At 41.7% G+C, this 27,946-nt stretch overlaps 1 protein-coding gene across 1 annotated transcript in view; it reads right to left on the reverse strand.

Moving 5' to 3' along the window:
• LOC124789676 overlaps positions 1-27,946 on the reverse strand; it is a 138,898-nt gene that overhangs the window by 110,051 nt on the left and 901 nt on the right. Inside the window, exon 2 of the mRNA XM_047257111.1 lies at positions 6,631-6,839. Coding sequence (XP_047113067.1) covers positions 6,631-6,839 — 209 coding nt within the window. The remainder of the gene's footprint in view (positions 1-6,630; positions 6,840-27,946) is intronic.

A 27,946-nucleotide genomic window follows, 5' to 3' on the forward strand; every position in this document is an offset into this window, starting at 1 on the left:
CAATGTTTTCATGTATGTTAATAGGATATTGCTGCGATTTGGCGTGTTTATTATCCTTTTTCGGTCACAAGTGCATTTTTTAAATTTAAAATGAAAGTTTAATGCTTTGAAATCCGTATGTATAAACAGCGTAATGGAATTTATTTTCCTTTTTGCTAATAAAAATTGTAATTGCGAACCTAACACACCCCACCACAATACAGAAAATCAACAAGACTATTCTTTTTTCAGTTGTTCTAGCCATAATTTCGTCGATAATACTTTAATATGTTTTTCTCTGATGACTGAAAACCTCTACAAAATATTTTTTAAAATCCTTCATTTGCACTGCAGTTAGTGTCCGATTAACTCGATGGCTATCCCTCTCACAGTTCGGTGGTTTATTAAATATATAGGCACTCATGACATTTAAATTTCTCTCGACTTTTAACAACATAACCTTCAGCATTGACGCCATGCTCACTAATCAGGTAGTCTTTACTTTCAAGACATTTAACTCGCGATCATTGCAACCTGCAAGATGATCTGTCATCTCGTGTTGACATCCTGACAAACGTCAGCGACTATTTTCTGGCTATTAGAAAGAAGTAGAGTATCAGCTTGCATTTGCGCAGGATATTATTTTCTCGAAAAATATGTAGTGGCGTGAAAACGGACATTTTTAAAAGATGCACAAAAAAGAACAATGTTATGGCGTCTTTCGTGTATTTCGATACGTTACATATATTTTGTACATTTCTGTCTTCATAATGTAAAAATGTTCAGTCTCTATGCAACTGAGGTGCGTTGCTCACCAGAAATTGATATGAACTGCTTTTATTAGAAATTGATATAATAAAAACTTCATCGCCAATAAACTTCTAAGTCAAAAAATAATAAATTTGCCTTATCTGTACATTTTCCCGGGTGCTTCTGGTTGACAAAGGAATAAGAGACAGAACTATCAGTCTCAGGTTCGTTTCTCCTCCGAATAAAGCTGTTGCTGGACAGACTGTAACCTAGAAGAGTCACTGGCACCCATCCCTGATTCCGCGTATTCTTTGCAATGAGATGGTTTTGCAAACGTATATAAAATTTGTCACCTCTCTAAAGATTCAAAACTTCGGGGGTGCATTCTGGTTTAAGTTTTGTCGATGTCAGATGAAGTCAGTGCAGGTAGCTCTGAGAACGTTCTGGCACGCGTCTGGACACACCTTTTTCAACGCTCTGAGTCGACCACGTATTGACGAAGTTTTTGGTCTGAAACTAAGGAAAAGAAAATTTAAAAAATCTGCAGACAGAGTAACAACCGGAACGTCCGAGCGTGCTCTAATGTATACTTGCCAGCATTTGTTAAACGTTCAAAAGAAAGAGATAGTGGCGTACTATATTTATGAACTTTTCCTGTAAGAAAATGGCGCAATCTGCCTTTTGTATTCACTATTTATTCTTGGCTGGCGCCTGTTTCAGTTTAAAGCAAACCAATTTTTTCCTTGCATTTAAAAATTATTATTTATAAATGTTTTCTGTGATCTAAAAATTTGGAGGTCAAACGTAAATAACTTTTCTAGGTCGAAGGTGATCCACTGTATGGCACTGCATTGTTCTAGATCTACAGTGGGAAGTTTTTAATTGCTGGCATTGGGCATGTAATGTCGGTAGACATCCACGACCATTCATATACAGGATGTTTCACAATTCACAATTCACTTCTAGAGGTTGAAGAGGGGAATTAGTAGATCAAGTTTTCCGTAGGAACCCATGTCTGGAAAAGTCATACAGTGATGCTATAGAGCTGCGAAGTTATAGGTTCCGGCGCCTGTAAATGTATGTATATACAGGGTGATTCCGTGATGATGTTACAAACTTTCTAGAATGATGGAGAAGGATAAATGTATCAATTTGAGGTAAGGGTGCCTGTACGAGTAGAAAGTTATTAGCGAAAACGGTTACGATGCCTCTGACAGTGGAATACATGTCCTGGTACTGTTGTTGCTAAGATTGTAGGGTAGGCAATTTTCAGAGATGGCAAAAAAAAAAAACCAAAAAAAACCAGTAAACGAGGGATCTAAAACGCATAGCCTAAGAGCTATGATAACTTGTTTAATAGAGGAGAAGTATTTCACAGTAGCGAAGATGAACAAGTGCTCAAAGCTCCTCAGGTATGCGTTTCAGAGTCCTTCTTCCCTTGTTTTGGTCCATGTTACCACCTCTGAAAATTGCCTACGTCACAGTCTTAGCAACAAGTACATGTTTTCCACTGCCAGAGGTATCAGAACTATTTTCACTTGTAACTTCCTACTCGTTCGTTTCCGACACAGGGATGACAGAGGGATGACGTTTTCGGACATGACTTCCTATGTGAAACTTGATCTTCTAAAAACCCTCTTCAACCTCTAGAAGTGTGTAACATGGAGTGTGAAATTCCTTGTAAGTAGGTAAGTCGTAATTACACAACCAGTTGTGACACTATTGTAGTTCTGAAAGTGCTGAACAGTTGGTAAATTGTGCGATCAAGAATTTGCTATAATTATTTAAGCGCTGAACAGTATGGTGGCGGACCTCCTTCCAGATTTCGTGTCTTATATCATCGAAACTGTTTCATGCGAAAAATTTCAGGAGATTAAGGTGTGGTACATCATTTATGTAATCTTAATTTTGGCGTAATTAGTTAGGTACTGTTATTCTTAAGGTTACTGAAGATTTTATTGTAAAGAGGTCAAACCAATTTGCACGTGGAAAAAGAAAAATGACCTTTCCTGTAAACGGTATAAAGAAATTCCTCGCAGTATTCAGTTATTGAATAGGATCATGAATTTAAAATTCTGTTTCCATGGAATATAGAACTTTGTGTAAGACGATGCAACAAGGCCGAGATAAAGATGAAAGCAGACTAAAGCTTCACCAAAAATTCTGGGTGTGTAACCGTGTCGATATTTCAAGTACCCTTCGTTAGGAGACAAAGACCTCGGATGCCTACACTCACAAACTGAAGCCGATTAAATAAGATTTCCTCAAATATTAAATGCGATGCTCTAATCTGCTCTTTTGTAATAAAAGAAGCAATTTGTGAAATTGTGCGCTGTTACTGCATTCTCAGGATGGGAAACGTGAATAATAGGAAAACAGGAAAGGAGAATTGTTTGAAAAGTGGTAAAGCTGAAGATCCTTGAAAATTATGAGCATTAAATGGCGTAGGCAAGGAGGGAACAATGGGGTAGGTCGTTGATAACGAAAAGAAGAAATTTCTGTGTAATGTGCTAAGACTTAGATGACTGGATGTAGAAAGCAAAAGTTATACTCAAATACGGAAACTAATTGTTGACGATGTGGCACCTCTGTGGTGACAGAGAGGCAGTAGCACGACGGAAAGAAATGACGGACCACATCAAGTTGTTAACAGGAGAAGAACACAACAAACATGTAGATGACTCCCACTAAAGCGGAATGAAGCGTCTGCGTCACTTATTGTTAGAATAAGTCGAGTATTACTATGCGCGACGGCCTGGTGGCAGCGACCGCCGGTAAACCGCCGGTATACATAATGGACGATACCTGGGGACTCCGGGAGGCTACAATGAGTTAAGACCGTGCTGACGTTGAGATGATTAGGCATAAAGCGTATCATTCAGTAAGAGGTTAGGAAGGGGGGAGGGGTGCTTCTGTGTGGTCTTCCTGCATATGCGGTATTTTGGCCCTTTCTCGACTTAGTCCCCACCTTCCTAGGGTTTAAATATCCGTGAATACATGCCTTGAAAATGACGGGGCCCTCACCTGTCGAAATACGTAGGAGAATGAAACCTGGGAGGACACATAGCCAGTAACACTAGTGACGGCATACACACAGAGACTGTGACCAGAACTAACAAACAGACACCTAAAATTATTATAGCTGTTAATTACGTCTATGTACTAGGCAATGCATTATTTTAAGCCATCTCGTGGTTTGTAATACCCAGTGGGATGTAAAACCTGTTGAAGAGTATATTTAATTTTAATAACACCAGCAGTGGAGTACATGCAATTTTAATAACACATACAACACACACGCTTGTCAAAATGTCGTGGTATTTTATTTTCAGTACCTTTATTATCAGTAGTGTCATGAGTTAACTCCATAACTGGAATGATCCAGGAGTGCGAGACTTGGCGTTTTCCCAAGGCTGTCAGCTCCGGCTGGCTCAGTAGGAATATCTCTGTCATCTCTATCTGTGTCTTTCCTATGATGTTGTTTTACATCTTCTTCAGCATTACAAAATTATGTTACCTTAGTTTCATTTTCCAGTTTATTATTTTATATAATTATATTCTAACCAGCCTTGTAAACTGTAATTGCATGTGTTTCAAATGTTAACAAAAAGAGGTAATAATACCAAAAAAAAGAGGAAAAAGACGAGTAAACTGGCCAAGGACGGGAGACATCGAGAGCAGTCGGAAGCTCCCCATACTTGCTACTGCTCACAATGACTAACTGTAAGAGACCAGCAAACCTAGCATGGGTACGAGGGTTGGAACTTTAATAGTGGCAACTGTTTATATGCAACTTATGCATGTTTCAAAGCTTTACTGTCCGGTAAAGTAGTCAGCAGCATTATGCATAACCCTTTATCAGCGATGTGGATGCCATAGGATACCCTCAACCGACCACTGTGGACGAGCGGTTCTAGGCGCTTCAGTCCGGAACCGCGCTGCTGCTATGGTCGCAGGTTCGAATCCTGCCTCGGGCATGGATGTGTGTGATGTCCTTAGGTTAGTTGGGTTTAAGTAGTTCTAAGTCTAGGGAACTGATGACCGCAGATTTTAAGTCCCATCATAGTGCTTAAAGCCATTTGAACCATTCTGATACCCCCAAGCAGCGCCCTTTGTGTCGATGGTTCGAGTGCAGCAGTCTATTGTCCAACGAATATCTGTAACCGTTCTGAGGGGAGAGGCAGGAAGTGCTTCCTTAATCTTAGAAATCAAGCTAAATTCACGAGGGCTAAAGTTCGGGGAGTGTGGAGGGTGGTACAGCACTTCCCAGCCCCATCGCACAAACAAATCAGTCGCAACATGCAACATTGAGGGAATCATCTGGAGTGCCCCAGGGAAGTGTGGTAGGTCCGCTGTTGTTTTCTATCTACATAAATGATCTTTTGGATAGGGTCGATAGCAATGTGCGGCTGTTCGCTGATGATGCTGTGGTGTACGGGAAGGTGTCGTCGTTGAGTGACTGTAGGAGGATACAAGATGACTTGGGCAGGATTTGTGATAGGTGTAAAGAATGGCAGCCAACTCTAAATATAGATAAACGTAAATTAATTCAGATGAATAGGAAAAAGAGTCCCGTAATGTTGGAATACTCCATTAGTAGTGTAGCGCTTGACACAGTCACGTCGATTAAATATTTGAGCATAACATTGCAGAGCGATATGAAGTGGGACAAGCATGTAATGGCAGTTGTGGGGAAGGCGGATAGTCGTATTCGGTTCACTGGTAGAATTTTGGGAAGATGTGGTTCATCTGTAAAGGAGACCGCTTATGAAACACTAATACGACCTATTCTTGAGTACTGCTCGAGCGTTTGGGATCCCTATCAGGTCGGATTGAGGGAGGACATAGAAGTAATTCAGAGGCGGGCTGCTAGATTTGTTACTGGTAGGTTTGATCATCACGCGAGTGTTACGGAAATGCTTCAGGAACTCGGGTGGTAGAGGAAAGGAGGCGTCCTTTTCGTGAATCGCTACTGAGGAAATTTAGAGAACCAGCATTTGAGGATGACTGCAGTACAATTTTACTGCCGCCAACTTACATTTCGCGGAAAGACCACAAAGATAAGAGAGATTAGGGCTCGTACAGAGGCATATAGGCAGTCATTTTTCCCTCGTTCTGTTTGGGAGTGGAACAGGGAGAGATGATGCTAGTTGTGGTACGAGGTACCCTCCGCCACGCACCGTATAGTGGATTGCGGTGTATGTATGTAGATGTAGATGTACTAAAATATGCACCCGAGCATTTTCCAGTAAAATGATGGATGCGCTCTTCAGAAAGTGTCGCCACTTTTCCTCTCAGTGGAAGATTCTTTTCTAAAAATGAACATGTTAGAGTAAGATGCGGCAGACCTTTTGCAGGGCCCGCTCATCATTTTGCAGAACGATGCTAGGACGCATATGGTGCATGTTGTGACTGATTTGTTCCATCGATGGGGCTGTAAGTGCAGTGTTACCCACCACACTTCCCGCACATAAGCCCCACTGACATCAAATTGATTCCTGAGAATTGGTACAGAGATGCGTCCGGCAATACACTGCTGCACTCGAAATGTCAACACAACGGACGCCGCTAAGCGTGTCATACGAGTTCCATACTGCTGTCAACGGTTTATGCGCAATGCTGGTGACTTCTCTGAAGAACAGTCAAAGCCTGAAGAATAGTTGCCACTATTAAAGTTTTAACCCTCGTATATTACAATGCAAATAGCCGTGGCAAAGAAACTATCAGACATTTCACCGAAGGCATCTGATCACCCATCTGGCTTAATGAAAAAAGAAAAAAAGTATCGAGATATCGGCGGCTGTCAAAGACGTCACCCATAAGTTGTTCCAACATTTTATAATCCGAGAGAACAATGTGAGAAAGCCATTGTTAGGAGGCTTTGTCTGGAATACTGCTTACGTGCGTCGCTGAGAAGACGATGGGCAAACGGCGGCGGAAGACGCGGCAACGGACGGTGGAGGCGCGGCGCGGCCGCAGCTGCAGAGCCGCAGCTGGCGCTGCGTGGCGTGGCCTGCTCTCCCAAATCCCTGCAGCCGCTGACCAGGGCCACAGCTGGCCCCTGGCCCCGGCGAGCAAGGGTTGCGCGCTGGACCAGTTTGCGCCTTGCCCTGCGCGAACAAAAAACTCTGTTGAGGGAGCTCATAATGGCACGCGGACCGTTTCACTTTTCTACGTCTGCGTATACAGTCCGTGAGCCACAGCACAGTGCGTGGCCGAGGGTATAAGTCTATTTGCCTCTTCGCGTGAGTTGTTGTATCTTATTCTCATGATGTCCACGAGAACTGTATGAAGGGGGCAGCACAATGGTCGCACAATCTTTTTTCGAATACAGGTTCTCTCTGAACCTGCCCAGTAAGGTTTCACGAGAATTACATCGTCTTTCTTCCAGAGATTCACATTAAAGTTCCCCGAGTATCTGTGTTGAACTTTCGTGCGGGCTAAACCGACCCGATACGAACCTAGTACCGCGTCTGCATTCGTTCGATATCTGCTGTCCTGCCCGCTTTATATGAATTCCTGACATTGGATCAGTACAACTCATCACTGTATCACTGATACAACTGATCACTGATCACTGCACCTATGCGATTTCTTTACAGTTGGACTGTATTTTCCGAGAACCCTTTTAACAAATATAAATCTTCCAATTGTCTTCCCCAGTAATGATGTTGTAAGTTCCTGTTTATTATAGGCATTAAGTTAATTTTACGTACATTAGAAGAGAGTCATTATATACCGGGTGATCAAAAAGTCAGTATAAATTTGAAAACTGAATAAATCACGGAATAATGTAGATAGAGAGGTACAAATTGGCACACATGCTTGGAATGACATGGGGTTTTATTAGAACCAAAAAAATAACAAAAGTTCAAAAAATGTCCGACAAATGGCGCTTCATCTCGTCAGAATAGCAATAATTAGCATAACAAAGTAAGACAAAGCAAAGATGATGTTCTTCACAGGAAATACTCAATATGTCCACCATCATTCCTCAACAATAGTTGTAGTCGAGTAATAATTTGTGAACAGCACTGTAAAGCATGTCCGGAGTTGTGGTGAGGCATTGGCGTCGGATGTTGTCTTTCAGCATCCCGAGAAATGTCGGTCGATCACGATACACTTGCGACTTCAGGTAACCCCAAAGCCAATAATCGCACGGACTGAGGTCTGGGGACCTGGGAGGCCAAGCATGACGAAAGTGGCGGCTGAACAGGAGATCATCACCAAACGACGCGCGCAAGAGATCTTTCACGCGTCTAGCAATATGGGGTGTTTTTTTTTTTGGTTCTAATAAAACCCCATGTCATTCCAAGCATGTGTGTCAATTTTTACCTCTCTATCTACATTATTCCGTGGTTTATTAAGTTTTCAGATTTATACTGACTTTTTGATCACCCGGTTATGTAATGTGTGTGTGTGTGTGTGTGTGTGTGTGTGTGTGTGTGTGTATGTATGTGTGCGTGTGGCAGTGATGTACTTATACACATTCCGTTTCGAAAATCGTTAGGGAATTCAATATTCCGCGGTCCACAATGTCAAGATTGTGCGGAGAGTACTAAATTTCAAGTATTAGCTCTGAACACGGACGACACATTGGCCGACGGCCTTCACTTAACGATTGAGAGAAGCAACTATTGTGCGTGTGGCAGTGATGTACTTATACACATTCCGTTTCGAAAATCGTTAGGGAATTCAATATTCCGCGGTCCACAATGTCAAGATTGTGCCGAGAATACTAAATTTCAAGTATTAGCTCTGAACACGGACGACGCATTGGCCGACGGCCTTCACTTAACGATTGAGAGAAGCAACTTTTGCGCAAAGTTGTCAGTGCTAACACACAAGTAACACTGCGTTAAATAACCGCAGAAATCAACGTACGACGTCCAACGAACGTATCCGTTAGAATAGTGCAACGAAATTTGGCATTAATGGTCTGTGGTAGCAGAGGACAGAAGCGAGTTCTTTGCTAACAGAACGATATCACCTGCAACGCCTCTCCTGGGCTCGTGCCCATATCGGTTGGACCCTAGACGAGGCTGGACCCTAGACGCCTGGAAAACCGTGACCTGGTGAGATGAGCCCTATTTCAGTTGGTAAGAGCTGAAGGTAGGGACCGAGTGTTGCGCATACCCTACGAAGCTAAGGAGCCAAGTTGACAGCAAGGCTCCTAACGAAGGTGGCTCCATAACGATGTGGGCTGTCTTTACGTGGAATGTACTGGGCTTTCTGGTCCAACTGAACGGGTCATCGACTGGAAATGGTTACGTTCGGCTGCTTGAAGAGCATTTGTTCCCAAACAACGACGAAGTTCTCTTTGGATGACACTGCGCTGTGTCACCCTTCCACAGCTGTTCGCAACTGGTTTGAAGAAAATTCTGGACATTTCGAGCGAATGATCTGGCCACTCTGTCGCCCGGCCTGAATCCCATCGAACATTTATGAGACTTAATCGAGAGGTTAATTCGTGCACAACATCCTGCACCGGCAACGCTACCGCAATTGTAGAGGGATATAGAGGCAGCATGGCTGAATATATCTACAGCAGCTTGCAACGACTAGTTGAGTCCATGTCACTTCGCTTTTCTGCAGTACTCCGGTAAAAAAGGGGATCCGCAACTATATTAGGAGGTTCACCATGACTTTTTGGCGATAAGATCCTAAGCAGTGCATACCTTAAGAGCTATGAGTACATGCTCATCTTCCGTACTGTGCAGCCGGCCGTTGTGACCGAGCGGTTCTAGGCGCTTCAGTCCGGAACCGCGCTGCTACTACGGTCGCAGGTTCGAATCCAGCCTCGGGTATGAATGTGTGTGATGTCCTTACGTTAGTTAGATGACCTCAGATGTTAAGTCTCATAGTGCTTAGAGCCATTTGAACCTACTGTGAAACACATCTTTTCTACTGAACAAGATATAAACAATTTAGAGCCCATGTTTACTGGACATTGTTTTGGTCCATACTGTCTCCTCCCAAAAAATGAAAAGCCAAGATCTTGTAGTAGAAGAGATGTGTTTCACGGTATCGAAGATGAACGAATGTTCACAGAATTTTAGCTACGCATTATATTGTTTTTGGTCTATATTACAACCTCAAAGTTTGCCGATGGAATTTTAGTTCACCCTCCATATATTTTTGGAATAGCCCTTTCAGAAGGAACGATGAGTTAACGTGGTTTCTGCTTCTTTGTTTTCCACTGCAGTTTTCTTTGGGTCCATTCTTCTTTCATTCATCCAGAAAGTTGCTTTTCTTTCCTTCCTGTGCTCACTTTCTTCCAGTTCTTGTTCTTTTTTTTCCTGCTCTGAAAGCTTGCCTTTTCAATAGCTTCTTCAAAAAGTGTTCTGCATTTTTATTGCGTCCATGTCGGCGCCTGTATGTTCGACAACTGTTCCTACTTTTCTCGGCAATATGATATTAGAGTTGTAACTGATTAAAGACTCAAAGATTTGTTCACTTACTCTGTCATTGATCATCCTGCATATGTGTCCCTATAATTTTAATCATCTTTTTCTCATTACATCTTTTAGCTTTTCAGCTTTCAGGTGTATCTCTGATTCGGTATTAACCTCTGTTCTGATTCACTACTTCTTTTGTGTCCTAGTATTTTTCTTAGGATTCTTCTTTCATTTGTTTTCTAATTATTCGAGTTTTTATAGTCAGTTTAAGCGATTCCATTGGATAGTGTATTTCTGGTCTGACAATTATGTTGTTCCTATTTTGTGTCGCAGGATAAAGAATTTTACTATGTAATATGTCTTAAGGTTGCTCAAAGAAGGTTCTTATAACAAATGAGAATATACTACAAGAATTAGAAATATTTAAGTTAAATGACAAAGTAGAAGAATATAGGGTGAAACTGAGGCCACATCTTAACCCTTTGTGTCTCAACAATACGAAAAAAATTGTTTTAAAATTTCTCACAAAATTAATCTTTATTTTCTAGTAAGAAACGAATACAAGAAGAAATTGGCATTAAGTATACAATCAATTTTTTAAGAACGTGGTTTCACTTTGGAAAAACTGGAACACACGTTTTTCAACCACCCACTATTTTATGTGATGTATTTGAAAGAAACTTTACGTTTTTCTTAGACACAATCCCACATCTCGAAACTCTCATAAATTCACAATGCCTCAAACAAATTATAGTTCTAAATAACAAGCAAAAATGGGCCAAATATTTAATAAATGTATATCAAAAGTACATACTGCCCGAGAGGTTCCATTTTGAAACCGCTCATAAAAGTAGTGGTACAAACTCAGATTTACGTTACTGTCGCTATTAATGATCACCTCAATATGATCCCAAAAAACACAATCTCCTACAGTCATATAGCACAGTCTGAGCGCCGAATATTGCTTTGAAGGCTGTAAATCTGTAAATAACTGCTACAACGTACTATATTCGTATGAGTATCTTAGTGTTCTACTAGATGGTTTCTATCTTGCAATTTCATCGGTGGTTTCTTGCGAAACGCGGTAGTACTTCAAAACAAAATTAATAAAATGGTGGTATCAGGCACAAACCACTGATACTTAAAGGGATAACCTGTGTAAGAAAACAGAATTCCGGCCTCTGTAAACACGTACAAGCCATCTGGAAAAAGAGGCGTTGGAAGTCCGAGAAAATGAAAGTCTTAAAATGTGAAGTTGAAGTGAAGAAGTAGAAGATGAGGAGGAAAAAGAAGAACTGTGCCATATCACATGATCTGATTACGTTACATAGAACTTTAAAGAGTCTCGATGTAACGTGTTCAAATTATACAATGATGGCTTCCTAAGAAGTCATTCTGTGTGATCCCGAGACGTGGCTGATTTCTCTCAACGTGAAACACAATTCTTGCGGATGGCTACCCGAACACTTCACATACTGTCCTGCGAAGACCAACAAACTAACCCCTCCAAGTGTTCCTAGATTACCTCTTTCTGCAGCCAAAATAAGGACATAAATGCACATTAGACCCCAAAATCATTAATATTAAGTGACTTTTTGTAACTATGGAAATATCTGTTACATTCGTTTACGATCCTAATCTCCCCTAAAATCTCTCTCAACCTCGAACGCTATTTTTGGATACATTTACTCGTAACATATTTCTTCTCGTTGTCAGAGGAAATAAAGTCGTGTACTATGATTTTAAATACGAATGTTCAACAGAGTTCTGTTAACACATTTTACAGTTGCATCCACTTTTCGTATTAGCACATACGTCTTCGGGAAGTATTTACTGATACTCAATTTCAGTCCCAGCAAAATCCTTGGTATTCATTCTTTAAAAATGTTATTTAGATTTCGAAATTGATGTTCTGAATGAAGTTCTTCCGAGACCACAGGCCGGATCGATTTTCTGTCCGTTGCAGGAGCGCTTAAGACTACGCATTGCTCCAGACAATGACAACGTTGGTTTTATGACAGTTAAAGTCTTCGATTCGCTTTTCAGGATTTAATTATTGCAATGAACTATTATGTAACAGCGTTTGGTAACTATTACGTCTCTAGAAGAAGCTTACGAAAAATGTGGAGTGAGGCATCAAATCTTTGAATAGCTCATTCATTGCTGTATGGAATGCAAGTGCCGGAAACGCAAGTCGGAAAAGTGACGCATAGTTACCCGATAAAATATGGTAAAACCCCATCTTTCTCTCCCTCTCTTTGCCTCTTTCACATCTGTCGTTGCTAGAGCCAATACTTGAGCTCTTTACTTTAGCTTTGGTTTTCTACTTTTCACAAACAAAGATAATCTGGGTTTTTACCACCATTAATTTCATAACTATTTATAATTGTAAGACTCTGTATTATACATCCAATAAATGTAGTGCAAATGTGCTGAATGAGATACGGCGCAGATTCCTAACCAGATTCCCTCACAGCCAGCATCGATCAATATTTCTCCAGACAGGGTTGTTCATCCACTACTGTCAAAAATCAATATGGAAATTTAAAAAACGCAACTGGTCTGAATTTTCCAAGCAAACAGATGCAAACTAAGATGGGTAAAACTCATCTTCAACACCTACAACTGATTCGTTTGTGTACCGAAAAGTGCTGAAGTTATTACAAAGATTTTTTAAAATTAACTAGTCTTTTTTTGAGACTGGTACAACACATCACGCTACGAATACTTCATCTCAGAGTAGCTATTGCAACCTACCTACTCAATTAATTTCTGGACGTATACCAATTTCTGTCTTTCTCTACAGGTTTTGCTCTCTACGACTTCCTCTAGTACCTTCGCAGCTACTTCCTGATATCTTAACAGATGCCAGATCATCCTGGCCCTTCCTCTTGTCTGTCTCTTTTATATATTTCTTTCCTCGGCGATTCTGCGGAGAACCTCCTCATTCCTTATGGTATCAATCCACCTAATTTTTAACACCTGTCTGTAGTACCATATCTCAGATGCTCCGATTCTCTTCTGTTCCTGTTTTCCCACAGTCCGTGTTTCACTACCAAACAATGCTGTCCTCGAAACTTATATTCTGAGAAATACCTTCATCAAATTAAGGCCTATGTTTGATACTAGTAGACTTCTTTTGGACAGGAATTCCCTCTTTGCCAGTGCTAGTCTGCTTTTTATGTCTCCTTGCTCCGTCCATCATGCTTCCTAGTAGCAGAATTCCTTAATTTCGTCTACTTCTTGATCCCCAAATCTGACATTAAGTTTCTCGCTGTTCTGAATTTCTGCTATAATCATTAAACTATCTATTCCATTCAACAGATCCTGTATGTAATTCTCCTTCACTTTCAATGATGATTGCAACGTCATCGGCGAATCTTACCATTGATATTCTTTCACCTTGAATTTTAAATCCACCCTTGAACCCTTCTTTTATTTCCGTCATTGCTTCTTTGATGTATAGATTAAACAGTACGAGCGAAAGACTGTATCCCTACCTTACACCCTTTTTTATCCGAGCACTTCGTTCTTGGTCTTATACTCTTCTTGTTCCCTATTGGTTCTTGTACATCTTCTACAATCACTAAATGAAAGCAAACAAAACAGAGGGATAAAAATTGTAGCTTCCTTCGCTCATACTCACTCTAACAGGAAAGTCTGAATCTTGATCGGATAGCTGGATACAGCAAACACCACCACCACCCGACAAAAACATAATATAAATTTAGATGGTATGGCGATTTACATGATCTCCACATCAAAATCAACAAGAGATAAATACAGCAGAAAAGATGTTAGACTTCTCTTATAAGTAAATATTCGGTCGGCTCCATAAACACCTGAGTTTTTCATGCCATTTCAGTTGGAAGAGACCATACAAGCTATAAAGAACATAAACCTAGGAAGGCTTTGTTGGTATTCAGAGTTTCTGTCGCACTGTGGTCGTATCAACAAATGGCTGAACGTCTTATTTTCAGATGTCTTCGAGTCAGGTCATGCGTCACCTCTCTTCAAGAAAACTAAGATAATTGCTGTGCTAAAGCAAAACAAAGATCCATCCAAAGTTGAAAACTACCGTCCCATTTCTCTCCTTAGAGTCCCGTTCAGGCTCCTACAGCGGCTCATTCATAAAATAATCTGCTCAGCCATCAACAAACACGTCCCAACAGAGAAAAGTTCGGTTTAGACTAGGAAGAGGATTTGAGGCTCAGGTACTAGCAAAAGCAACTCATATCCAAAGCGGCTTGGATCTAATTGTAGTCTATGATACTGTATAGCATGACAGACTCCTGCTCATTTTCATCCATATGATTATGTGTCGGAGAATAACCACTTTAATTGGCAACATGCAGAACAATAGATACTCCCAGGTGTTCTCAGAGAACTCTAAAAGCAGGATTCACAAAACAGATTACAGTATCCCACAAGGTTCTGTTTTGGTCCCAGTCCTTTTTAATTAGTATACATATGACCTTCCAGAAACAAAGACCAAGAAATTTTTTAAGTTGGTGGTGTTGCTCTGATTGCTCAGGATCAGAGCTTTCGGGAAGGTAACACCAGACCTGAAAACTTTGGATTTTGGATGAATACTTCAAACACAACTCTCTCCGATAAAATCTTCAAAAGACCATTGTATCAACTTCCCATCAAGGTAATAAAATAGCAGACTACAAACCTAACATCACACTTAGAGATAAGGCTCTCCATTACTGAAACAATCCAAAATATCTAAGTGTGCCTCTAGATAGATCACTGACACAGAAAATCCATCTCCGTAATGTGGCAACTAAAATCAAAACTCGGAATAATAAACCCCAGAAGTTGATATGAACCGTTGGGGGTACCGCTGCAACAATCATCACTTCATCAGCTTTAGCTCTTTCATACTCAGTGGCAGAACACTGCTGTTCCGCCAGGCTAGACAGTGCTCACACTAAAATAACTGGCATTCAGTGAAGCAACGCGCCTCATCACATGGCGTGTCCCACAAACAAGCACTGGCTACCGGCACTTAATACAAGGCTTGTCCAGAAAGTAAGTTCCGATCAGTCGCGAAATGGAAACTACATTGAAAATCAAAAACGTTTAATTTGCGACAGTTGGCTCCACCTTCCAGCTACTTCTCTACATAGTCGCCGCTCCAGCTAGGACATATGTCGCACAGTTATACCAACTTCCCAATACCCTCATCATTGAAGGCAGCCGCCTGTGCTTCCCACCAGTTCGCTACGCTCATCTATACCTCGTTGTCTGTGCGAAAATGTTGTCTTCATAGCCAGTAGTTAATGTGAGCACAGAAGAAACACGAAAGGAGCCAATTACCGGCCGTAGTGCGGGTGATCAAACACTTCCCATCGAAAACACTGCAGGAGCATTTTCATTGCCCCTGCAGATTTCGACCGAGAATTGTCACGGAGTAGGAACCGTATGACAGTTCTGTAATGTGGGCTGCATAACATCAGGCGAAATCTCTCACCAGGACCTCGTACTTGGCGGGAGACACTATATCCTACGCATCTTTATGTGCTCACCTTACGCTCAGAACTGAAAAGAGCGAAGCGATGCAACTGCCAGGGATACTAAAGACATTGTCGAACACATATGTGTAAAGCTTTATTAGATTTTCAAAGTGGTTTCCATTTCTTGACCGATCGGAATTTACTTTCCGAATATCTCTCGTAATATTCCACCACCGTCCTTAAGAAGATCATATTCATTGCTAAACTTGTGGACAAGAATAAAAAACAACCCAGAATTACCAATTCATTCAGAAATTTCATTATGAGAATCCCAACGACTAAGATCTAGAAAACCATCGCAGTACACAGCAGTCAGCCTGCAGGACCGTAATTTCAACATGCAAGATCCTGGAACAGCCAATGACATGAGCGATCTCCGGTGTAATATCACCAACTAATCAAATCTCCCTGGGAGTTACCAGTAGATTTTCATCAACTCCGACAACACTGACAGATACTGAATCGGAACAGAACTGACCGGGACAAATGTGGAGCATTGCTACACCGATGGGGAAGTCCTCCCTGGAATCTGACGGCGGTGATGAGCAGCAAACAATACATAACATAATATTTGAATGTTACCTCAGAGCACATTCACAATATGTCTGCAGAAACTTCTGACTGGAGTTCCAACCTAGACGTAGAACTATGAACCCATTACGAACTTGAGAGCGTTATATATAAAGTAGTCTGTATTTCTTTGTCAGCATACGCTAAATAAATAAATGTAAACTATGAAGAACGCCTGGTGATAAACGGCCTAGTGGCTCTAATCTTATCATGTTGGATAAAATACGACACCAGCAAGATATATAAGGGGTGGGAAGTGACTATAAGCGAGCAAAAATGCACATAAGAATGTCTGTCTGAATGATTTGTTGCTGTCTAGAACAACAGGCAGTACTGACTGTATGTATTTTATTCTATTAACCTGTTCCTGTTTTTGCCTCTTAAATCGCAAAGACAACAAAGCCATTAGAAACAGGCTCTAATTCAATTTTTAATTAGATGGCCGGCGAATCGCTTATTTTTGTGTGAAAGAGCTACTTCGGAATTGACATTGATCTTTTTGTTTGCCGAAATTACTGAGAGTCCATCAGGGCCTGTACTCTGTATCTTTGCTAAAATTGTCAAATTAATTTGAGTTGGTGATGCTGTGTAATGTAGTCAAATTCAGTATGCCATGACAGTCTGACGCACAGTTACAATCAATGCATTAGTGGACGGGAAAGCATAGAAAGTATGCCGATGACCAAGCAAATTCACAATAATTTGAATCACTGGTGTGTGAAGAAGGGTGTACGCAAACCAAGCAGTATCAGAGTCAGTGAGCAATGTTAACCAATACAGACAGGGCTGTAGAATTAAGCTAGGATATAAATATGCAGTTTGTCTGAAACAGAGGAAGCAAACTGGAAAATATGTATATTATGAAAGAATTTTGGAAAGTATTGCAGCGAATTCATTATGCAAAGGGAAGGATAGAAAAAATCACAAATAGAATACAAAGAAAAAAAGACTTTTGTAACTGTTTCTCAGCTTCTTTGACAATGCTAAACGAATAACGTGCTGTACGATTTTGTCTTATAAGTTCACTGCGCTGTATCACCAATCGAACCTTAAAATTTACTAACAGCAATGCAGTATGCTAATCTTGCAAAATGCACAGAGTCATCCAGAATAATGTTAGAGAGGATATGTCACAAAGTTTTGTCAATATGGGGAGAATGAAATATAAGACAGTTTAACGGCGGAAAAGCTGCGAAAAATAGGGATGCTAGAAGTTAGTTTGTACAGTAGATCATCGGTAGATTCAAAGTCACTGGCCATTCGTTGCTAATGTTCTTGAATCAATTAATTATCATTAACACAGAAGAGGCATACCCATTTCCTATACGTATAGGAAACACAAGACTGCAAGTATGTGATACAACCGACTATAATTACTTTGTTCCAACTGTTCAAACCGAGTGTTTTATAATTGAACACACGAACACGTGACGGTAGAATATTTAGGGAAAGCTGCCTTGGTGGTCAGTTGTGGTGCAACAAGTTAACAGCAAAACTAGAAGAAAGAGAATGCGTTTTACAAGGACGAAAATGGTTGATAATTGTTTACATGACAGTGTGTCTTTAAAATACAAACATTGCTTATAGTCGTAATTACATCACCTGTTAAAAATAAAAAGTGTTTCAGTGGATGAAACAGTGTTCTATCTTTCTGGTTTACTCTTGTGTGTAATTTAACACTGTATATATATACCTATAACTAGATAAAAGCTACTAGTTTTTCTTAAGAGAAAATGGCATGTAAATTATCAGCAGAAGCGATAGAAAGCGATATTTACCGTGAGTTGTTTTTGGGACAAAACCGTTTCAGCAGAAACGTTGTTATAACGAACGCTATCATATTTGTGATCTGCCGGAAACAGAAGTAATAAATTTCCCGGAGCTTAGATTAGTTATATCGCAACCAGACAGCTTCAGAATTTTTATACTTGTGTTTACGATCTTCTGTGTATTTTACTGTCTGCTGATGGAATTTTCTATTAACAAAAGCCGTTTCGTTTGCGTTGCGCTGCGATAGTGTTATCACCAAAGTTGCGGACAGGTCAGGTCCAAGGCGAAGCAAATAACGATCGAACAAGCTAGGGTTAATGACTGCGCATGCGTGTTCGTGCGTCAGCTCACCGCCCCCCCCCCCCTCCCCCTCCCCCATCTCCGCCGCCAGCCTTCACCAACAAGATTTTCAGTATTCCATGAAGTTACATCGTGTATTCTTAAGAGTCCAGTGCCCCAAGAGGTTCCGACAGCGGACAGATTCTGTCGCGATAAACTGCAACCCCCTGATACCCGTCTAATGAGGCTCATATTCCAACTGAGAACTGAAGTGCTTCTCGGAACCGACCGGGCACTCGTGCGCCACCAAGATGGTAATTTTCGTGGCACGTCTATGCGTCGTGCAATTAACTTTAATGTCGTTCGTTCTCAGAAATACACACCGTACTCCTTAAATTGTATGGAACCTGTTGCACTTTATTTAATATGTGCGTAATGGCCACTCTGTCGAGGAGATATTCAATGTGAATAAAAAGAAAAAATGTTATTTCAGCTTCTGTTGCTATCATCCCAGTCACGTCTTCCTAGTAACATCACGGTAGCACTTATTTTCTCTGCCTAGTCTACTTTCACCTTTTGATATTTTTCCACTAGCACAACAGGACGTCAACACAGTGGGAAAAAAAATCAGCCTACAAATTTTCTCAATTTGTTCTGGAATCCTGGACCACTCTTGCTATATAAAAGAACCCGTGACCTTTGACTCTTACGGGATCACCAAGTGTCGTATTCTCAACAGCGTTGTGAGTGGCAGCTACTTTATGAAATAAAATTAACCACTCACCTGCTACTAGTTACATATTTTTGTATTATGAACATCAGCACAATACTAGGAAACCCAATAACCAAAATCAAAAACCCTATTAACGAAAAAACGTGTAACGAGTTGTACACTGCTGTTTAGAACGTAATGTTGAAAATATCGACCGCCATGAATAAGATGAACGTGCCATGAGCTGCCCGGCACAACAGTCCGACGCACATAATGAAAAGTTTGGATAATGTTAATTGACTTGCTCAGTGATATAGTCGACGTTTTCAGTATACATGAACGATTTATCAGCAGCATTGTAAGATTGTTTACTGACGTTCCTGTTGCGTTCAGTGAACTATCGTAAGACACTGCTCAAAATTTGCAAAAATTGTCACTTAGTGTAATGAAAGTGGATAAATGTAAGATAATGCCTATAACATACACGACTGTAAGAAACACAGGTCATTTTCGTTTTCAAAAGGGGTCGTCGAACTGACGCACAAATCTGTAGGCCTATATCTCTCACGTTATTCTTTTATACGTTCTGGAGCATGTTTTATGCTCACGTATGATGACATTTCTGGAGGCCGAACATTTACCCTGTAGGAACCGACGTGGTTACTAAAACAATGAAAGTGTGAAACCCAGCTCTCTCTATTCGTACATGAGATCCAGAAAGCAGTAGATATAGGTGACCAGGTAAACGTGTTCCTTGACTTAACGCAAGCCATTCGGCACAGTTCCCGTACTGCCGCCTAATGAACAAAATGCAAGCGTACAAAATATGAGACCAGCTGTGTGATTTCGTTAAAGAGTTTCCAGCAAACAGAACCCAGCATGTCATTCTAAACGGAGAGAATTATTCAAATTTAAAAGTAACTTCGGACGGCCCCAGCGAAGTGATATAAACGAGCTAGTAGACAATGAGGCTCTTCGTGGGTGATGCCGTTGCATAAAGAGAAGTCGCAACGCTAGAAAATTGTAGCGAAATGCAAGAAGAACTGCTTGGTGCAGGGAGTGCAGTTGAACCTCAACAAACTTAACGTACTGCGAATACACAAATAGAAAGACCCTTTATTGTATGATTGTTTAGTTGCAGAAGCATCATTTGGAGCAAATACTTCCATAAAATCTCTAGTAGTATATGTAGTAGTAAAGGTATCGAACGGGTTAAAGTGGAACAACTACATAAAATTAATAGCGGAAAACGCAAGTGCCAGACTGAGGGTCACTGGAAGAATCCTCAGGAAATGTAGTCCCTCAAAAAAGGAAGTTCCTTACAAAACATTCGTTTGACCAATACTTGAATACTGCTCGTCAGTCTGGGATCCGTACCAGATGCGATTGATAGAGAAATACAGAAGACCTATAGAAGAGCATCCGGTTTCGCTACAGGTTCAGTTAGTAAGCACGGAAACGTCTCTGAGATGATCAACCAACTCCAACGGCAGATGGTGCAAGAGAGGCGTTCCGGATCACGGCGTAGTTTACTATTAAAGTCCAGAGAGCGTACATTTCTAGAAGAGTCAGCCAATATATTGCTTGCTCTTACGTATATCTCGCAAAAAAGACCACGCAGATAAAATTAAAGAGATTCGAGCACAGAGAGAGGCTTACCAGCAATCGCTCTTCCCGCCAGCCATTCGCGGCTGGAACAGAAAAATGGGGAAGTGTCAGCGATACACGGAGTATCCTCTACCACATACCATTAGCTGGCTTGAGGAGTAAGGATGTAGATCTAGCTGCAAATAGTATTTGACCACAAGGTTAGTAGCTAACATCTTGAGCACGTCGCATCGTATGACTACATAAGAAGGTACACTGAAGAGCCAAAGAAAGTGGTACACCTGCCTAATATTGTGTAGGACGCAGAAGAGCCGCAACACGACGTGGCATCGATTCGACTAATGTCCGAAGTAGTGCTGGAAGGAACTCACACCGTGAATCCTGCAGGGCTGTCCATAAATCCGTAAGTGTACTAGGGAGTGAGATCTCTTCTGAACAGCACGTTACAAGGCATCCCAGATATGCTCAATAACGTTCATGTCTGAAGAGTTTGGTGGTCAGTGAAAGTGTTTAAACTCAGAAGCGTGTTCATGGGGCCTCTCTGTAGCAATTCTGGACGTGTGGGGTGTCGCATTGTCCTCCTGGAATTGCCCAAGGCCGACAGAATGCACAATGGACATGAATGGATGCAGGTGACCAGACAGGATGCTTACGTACGTGTCACCTGCCACAGTAGTATCTGCACGTATCAGTGGTCCCATATCACTCCAACTGCACACACGCTACACCATTACAGATCCTTCATCAGACTGGACAGTCCCCTGCTGACTTGCAGGATCCATGGATTCAAGAGGTTGTCTCCACACCCCAGCATGTCCATCCGCTCTATACAACATGAAACGAGACTCGTCCGACCAGGCAACATGTTTCCGGTTATCAACAGTCCAATGTCGGTGTTTATGGGGCTAGGAGAGGCGTAAGGCTCTGTGTCGTGCAGTCATCAAGGGTACACGAGTGGGCCTTCGGCTCCGAAAGCCCATATCGATGATGTTTCGTTGAATGTTTCGCATGCTGACACTTGTTGATAGGCCAGCATTGAAATCTGCAGCAATTTGCGGAAGGGTTGCACTTCTGTCACGTTGAACGACCTCTTTAATCGTCTGTGGTCCCGTTCTTGCAGGATCTTTCTCTGGCCGCAGCGATGTCGGAGATTTGATATTTTACCGGATTCCTGATACTCGCGGTACATGATGATCGTACTGGAAAATCCCCACTTCATCGCTACCTCGGAGATGCTGTGTCTCATCGCTCGTGTTCCGACTATAACACCACGTTTAAACTCACTTAAATCTTGATAACCCGCCATTGTAGCAGCAGTAACCGATCTAACAACTGCGCCAGACACTTGTTGTCCTATATAGGCGTTGCCAACCGCAGCGCCGTACTCTGCCAGTTTACATATCTCTGTATTTGAATAAGCATGCCTATACCTTTGGCGCTTCAGTGTATATGACAGGGGACGATCACGTAACTTCAGTATTAGGGTAAAAGAACGGGAGACGTCTATATAATGGGAAGGTTAAGGGAAAATGCAGTCCATCAGTAAAGGAAATCACCTACAAGAAGCTAGTGCGCCTAATTCTATTATTCCACGTTTGGAGTCTTCCTCAAATAGGAATGACAACAGAAAACGAGTGAATTCCAGATGCGTTGTTAGTATCGAATGATGTCGGTATAGCCCATAGAAAAGTGCAACAGAAACTATTGAGGGATTTGAATGTTAATAGCTTGTAATTACCGCGATAACCTGTAGGGTAAATTTTCAAAATATGTTCAAATGTGTGTGAAATCCTTGGGACTTAACTGCTAAGGTCATCAGTCTCTAAGCTTACACACTACTTAATCTACATTATCCTAAGAACAAACACACATACCCATGCCCGAGGGAGGACTCGAACCTCCGCCGGGACCAGCCGAGGGTAAATTTTGAGAAAGCATATTCGAAGAAGAGAGTTCGATCATTATGCTTCCACCATTGCATACCAGGTGAAGGGACGGTGCAAATAAGATTAGGGCTTGCACAAAGACATACAGACAGTTATTCTTCCCTCACTGAGTACTGAAATCAAATAGGAAAGAGAATCGATATATTTGTACAGTGTGCCCTCCGCCATGTACTATACAGTGGCCTAGGGAGCATATTTATGGGCGGACACACACACACACACACACACACACACACACACACACAACAAAAGAGGAAACCTATTAAAATCTTACACTGCAGTTGAGATCAGTGTGTTTGAATTGATTGTACATCAAAGTCGTTCCTCACATCAACTCGGAATGGTGAAGCCGTCATCTCATTTTGAAAACACGTCTTCCCGCAAAATACAAATGTATATATCTGTCAGAAAATGAGGGAGAACATGCTCCCGAAGTATTTTATTGCACAGTTAAAAGAAAATATGAAAGAAGTGGTGTTTGCGATTAACCAGTCACGCAACTACGTAGTAAGGTACTTCATCAAAACAGTCTGGCAGCACATCTACATAGCATGTGAGATGCTATCTGCTAAGATCGATCCGCGGAACCGATATGGTATACTGCCGAATAAAAGTGTATTGATAACTCTTAAGATAAACAGTAAGTGCTCCTTAATGACATGTCAAGTTACATGTGTAACACAGAAACATCACGCAGCAAATCAAAAGGAAGAGATAACATTTAAGAGTTAAGTTTATGAGTGTTATAAGTTCCAGTCATTTATCACATGAATTGGCGAGATACTGCGCTGCTTCACTTGGGCGAAATATCCATTGATGAACAGTGACAACGATTCATTTAGTACGTATTGAAAAATGTCAGTCGTTGGCTAAACTGTCTAATTAATAAAGCTGAAAGTGTGTAGCCATTATTTCGCAAGTGTGTTTGTTTAAACTGTTTGACCCATACTCGGTCACAGCAATTGCTGCCAAATACGATCGATAAATTGATCATACAATTCAGGCTCTCGCAACCGGTGTTCAGGTCCTCCGTGACATTTTGTAGTATGTGGTCGTCTTGTTACATTTACGATTGTACTCTGCACGCCAAATTTCAGGCGTGGTGTAGGCTAATTCTGATACTACTGTTATTACTCCCACGTTTCTCTCCTTTTCGTGAACCGCGAGTGGAAACAATCACATTAGGTAAGCCCATGTGTGAGCTCTAATTTCTTTGATTTTTTCAGTCGTAGTAATTTAACGAGAAGTATGTCAGAGAATATGTTTCCTGTCTCTTCTTGGAACATACGCCGTCGGAATTGCAATAATAATGCTCTCCGTGATACACAACGTCTCTCCAGTACTGCCTGCCACTGGAATAGGATGAGCATCTCCGTGACGCTCTCTTGTTTACTAAACCAAGGCGCGACGGAATACTTGGTGTCTTTTTGGGTATTCTGTATCTCCTCTTTCAATCCAATCTGATAAGGGATCCACACTGGCGAGCAATTCTCAAGAGTCGGTCGAATGGGTGTTTTGTGAGCCATTTTCTTCGTGCATGAAATACATTTCCTTAGGATTCTCCCACTGAATCTGAAGCTGGTATCTGCTTTTCTACAACAAGCATTTAAGCGTTCAGGAAGGGGAAAAGAGATTAGTCGCGAACAGACTGAATTTTACTGCAGATCGACTTCAGCGACAGAATAGCTATCATCAGTGTATAAAACATCTGGTTTGGTCTCATTGACATGAAGTTCAGGTGGACGTTCAGGAAGGGAAACGGCGATCAGTCGCGGACAATCTGAATTTCACTGCAGCTCTACTTCAGCTATAGAATGGTCATCATCAATGCATAAAACATCTGGTTTGACGTAAAGGTCAGGTGCATGTAGACTGCAATTTGAATACAGAATTGTATAAAACAATCATTGCAAAAGGTACAGCCAGAAGAACTAAGACCTTCGAAGTCTAATAAATAAGTCTAAAACTTCGACCACTTTTGTTCCACTGGCTGTGTCTTTTGTAATGACTGCTGTATGCAGTTCTGTATTCAAATTGTAATCTACATGCTCCTGAAATTCATGCCAATGTGACCACACCAGGTGCTTTATGCACTGATGACGACTATTCTATAGCTGAAATCAATCTGCAATCAAATTCAAATTGTTCGTGACTGATCGCTGTTCTTCCTTCCTGAAAATCTAACGATCACTCCACAACGGGATATTACGGATTCCAACACAAATAAGCTTTAAGCAGTAGTTTTACTTCACGCTACTCCCAGGCGGTTGCTCCTTCCGTGAGTAGGAACTGAAATGGTAAGTAGAAATTTGTGTTTTGTGCTACAACTTAAACCCCAAAAACCACATGTTACCGAGATTTGTTAAGTGTATTAATAACCTACTCAAATGTTCTGCAAGCGCAGTAAGATAGCGTTTCAGAGTTGACGATTTCTGTGTTGGTTGAAAATGGCCATGTCCTCATCAGCATGAGGGGAGCGGCAGGAAACTCCAGGTTACCCTCTGCGTCATCCCATCAGTATGAGAGAAAGCGAGCGTCATCTTGCCCAGCTCATGCACAAAATTAGCGTCTGCAAGCACAATGGATGAAATTCTTACCAAGTTATGAAATTGAGCATTCGACATCGCTAACGTACGCCACTGTAGCGGCATTGTACTCGGTGAATGCAGGTTTGAATTGTAGTGATAGACGAATTTTCCTTCGGCAGTATTTGGACGGAAAAACTAATAGAGGTTGTGGCGTACGGTTGAAGGTCAGGAAGTTGTGAGGCACTGTCCTAGGATTCAAATGGTTCAAATGGCTCTGAGCACTATGGGACTCAACTGCTGTGGTCATAAGTCCCCTAGAACTTAGAACTACTTAAACTTAACTAACCTAAGGACAGAACACAATACCCAGCCATCACGAGGCAGAGAAAATCCCTGACCCCGACGGGAACCGAACCCGGGAACCCGGGCGTGGGAAGCGAGAACGCTACCGCACGACCACGAGATGCGGGCTGTCCTAGGATTAATTAACCAACCTCCCAGCGATGTCCTCTGAAGTGTGGGTGCTATAAACAGTTCTAACTCGTGCGACAGGCATATAGCGACGCTAATCTGGAAGCTCCTCTTCGTGGCTTCGAAAGGATATGTGCTGCAACGGATTTGACGTTCGTTCTCCTCTATGAACTTAACCGACAATCAAAACAGTGCTACTCTCTACTACTGCAACACGCAGTTCCCTATCATTTACGTAAAATAGTTCTGTGTAAGAGCATTCATATTTCTGGAAGATCGCAAGTGCACCTGAGTATAAAGAAAAATTTCTCTGAGACCAGTCAAGAACGCCATACAGCTTGAGTGTCCAGAGATAAATGATAGTTTAAAAGCGTGGGACAGTTGTGATCCGGCTGTCTTTAGATTGGAGACAGCATTGTATCAGCTGAGCCATCGTAATATACCTCACAGACCTACTTAGACAAGTCACGATATTTTTTCCTTCCTTTTCATACTTCATTAGGGCTCGTGAGAGGGAGTGTTTCTTACATGAGAAGATAGCATTCATCGTTGTATGTCGCGGACGAAATGTTCTATACTGAGTAAAAACTATTCTTGAAACGACGGTTCGCCAATTTTCCTACCAGTTCAACTTTAGCCAAGCTTCACGTGTAAATGAAGGCTGGGAAACTTGCCGATGCATTGCTTGCAGATGACGCTTTTACCCGTCTCGTCAATACAAAAATTATTTTCACCACGACAAATTTGAACGAAAACTCGAGTTCTCTTACAATCGTCACTCTCATCATCATCTGAATCAATTAACTGTCGTATTATCGCTGATGATGGTGATACTGGAGGCACAAAGTCCTTGCTTTTACTAGAGGCTGGCTCGGCAAATAGCGCCCAAAATGTTTTACGTAACTACGTCGTCGCGAAACGCCTTGTTGTGATGGAGTCAGTGGTCGCGTCAACTGTTTAATGGCTATTCTAGCTTTGACTGAGTGGTCACTACCAATAAATAACCTTTAAAAACTTCATGGAGATTGGAGGAGTCAGAGCGTGGTGGATGTCAATATTGGTAGAAGCAAAAATTTCCATGAAGCTCTTCTAGTAGCAACTTCATGTAAATGTTGACTCCTACCTCGCTCTGACACACCCATTCCTCAAGAAGTAATTATAGGGACTAATTTATCCATGTTAATGGGTAGTTGAGCTCTGTGGTTTTAGACTGGATTACTTTACAAAATATAGCAACCAACCACTTTTCATATGCCTTTATTTATTTTGGGCTTTCATCCACTTTCAGTTGAAATTTTAATTTCATTGAAACGCAGCTGTAGCCACATGGCGAATTCTATGCTGCATTAGCGCTTCAGTGAAATTTGTTTCCACTATGCACATGAAGACGGCGAAAGGAGCTACAAGTTACAGGACGAAAAGGGGCAGCAGCGTCCAAATAGTCTTTACTAACGTTGTATTGACGAAGATTTAGGTGTATTACGCCAAATGGAATCTGCGAAATCCGGAAATTTTTTGGTATAAATAAAGCTATGTAACGACTTCTTTGAAAGTAAGTTATATGTGTCGTCTACAGACCATTGCACAACAAGAGTGGCGCCCTGTCATAAGAGTGTGCATGTTCCGGTTTCCTGCAGACACAGTTCTGCTGCGGTACGGATAACAGGTGTGTCACACTGTGCGAATGAGATGGTGCGACAGCTGTAAATTTTCTTCCAAGTTGAAGTACGCGGGCAAAATGTCTATATTGCACGCAGATTTACCACGAAATTCTGGCAGTTCAAATCAAATGGCTCGAAGCACTACGGGACTTAACATCTGAGGTCATCAGTCCCCTAGACTTAGAACTTTAGAACTACTTAAACCTAACCAACCTAAGGACATCACACACATCCATGCTCGAGGCAGGATCTGGACCTGCGACCGTAGCAGCAGCGCGATTCCGGACTGAAGCGCCTAGAACCGCTCGGCCACAGCGGCTCATTCTAGCGGTGTGTGGACGAAATGGAATGTCGCGTCCAGCAGTAGTGAAAAGTACCAACAAGTTGCAAGTTGCCGCATAGAAGTGGCTACTGTTGATGGGAATGCCCTTTGAAATTTCGGCTAGAAGAAAGAATATCTGGGTGGGGAAGGTGGGAGGGGGGGGGGGTGGAGTTTTGCCAACGATGAGGATGTTCACCGCAAAGCGGTTCTCGATTGGCTCCTTGATTAAGGAGGAGAATTTCATCGTTGAGTACCAGAAGGATTGACGAGCCCGGCTAGCCGCGCGTTAGCACGCCACTTCCGGTATTATGGGAGGTGCGTCCTCCCCGGATCAAATCCGTCTGGCTCATGACGTCGAGAGCTGAAGTGCCGCTCAGTCTGGATGTTTTTTTTAGGCGGTTCGTCACATCCGATTAGGTCAATACCAAGG

The sequence above is a fragment of the Schistocerca piceifrons genome, chromosome 3 (genome assembly GCF_021461385.2).
Source record: "Schistocerca piceifrons isolate TAMUIC-IGC-003096 chromosome 3, iqSchPice1.1, whole genome shotgun sequence".
NCBI classification, from domain to species: Eukaryota; Metazoa; Arthropoda; class Insecta; order Orthoptera; family Acrididae; genus Schistocerca; species Schistocerca piceifrons.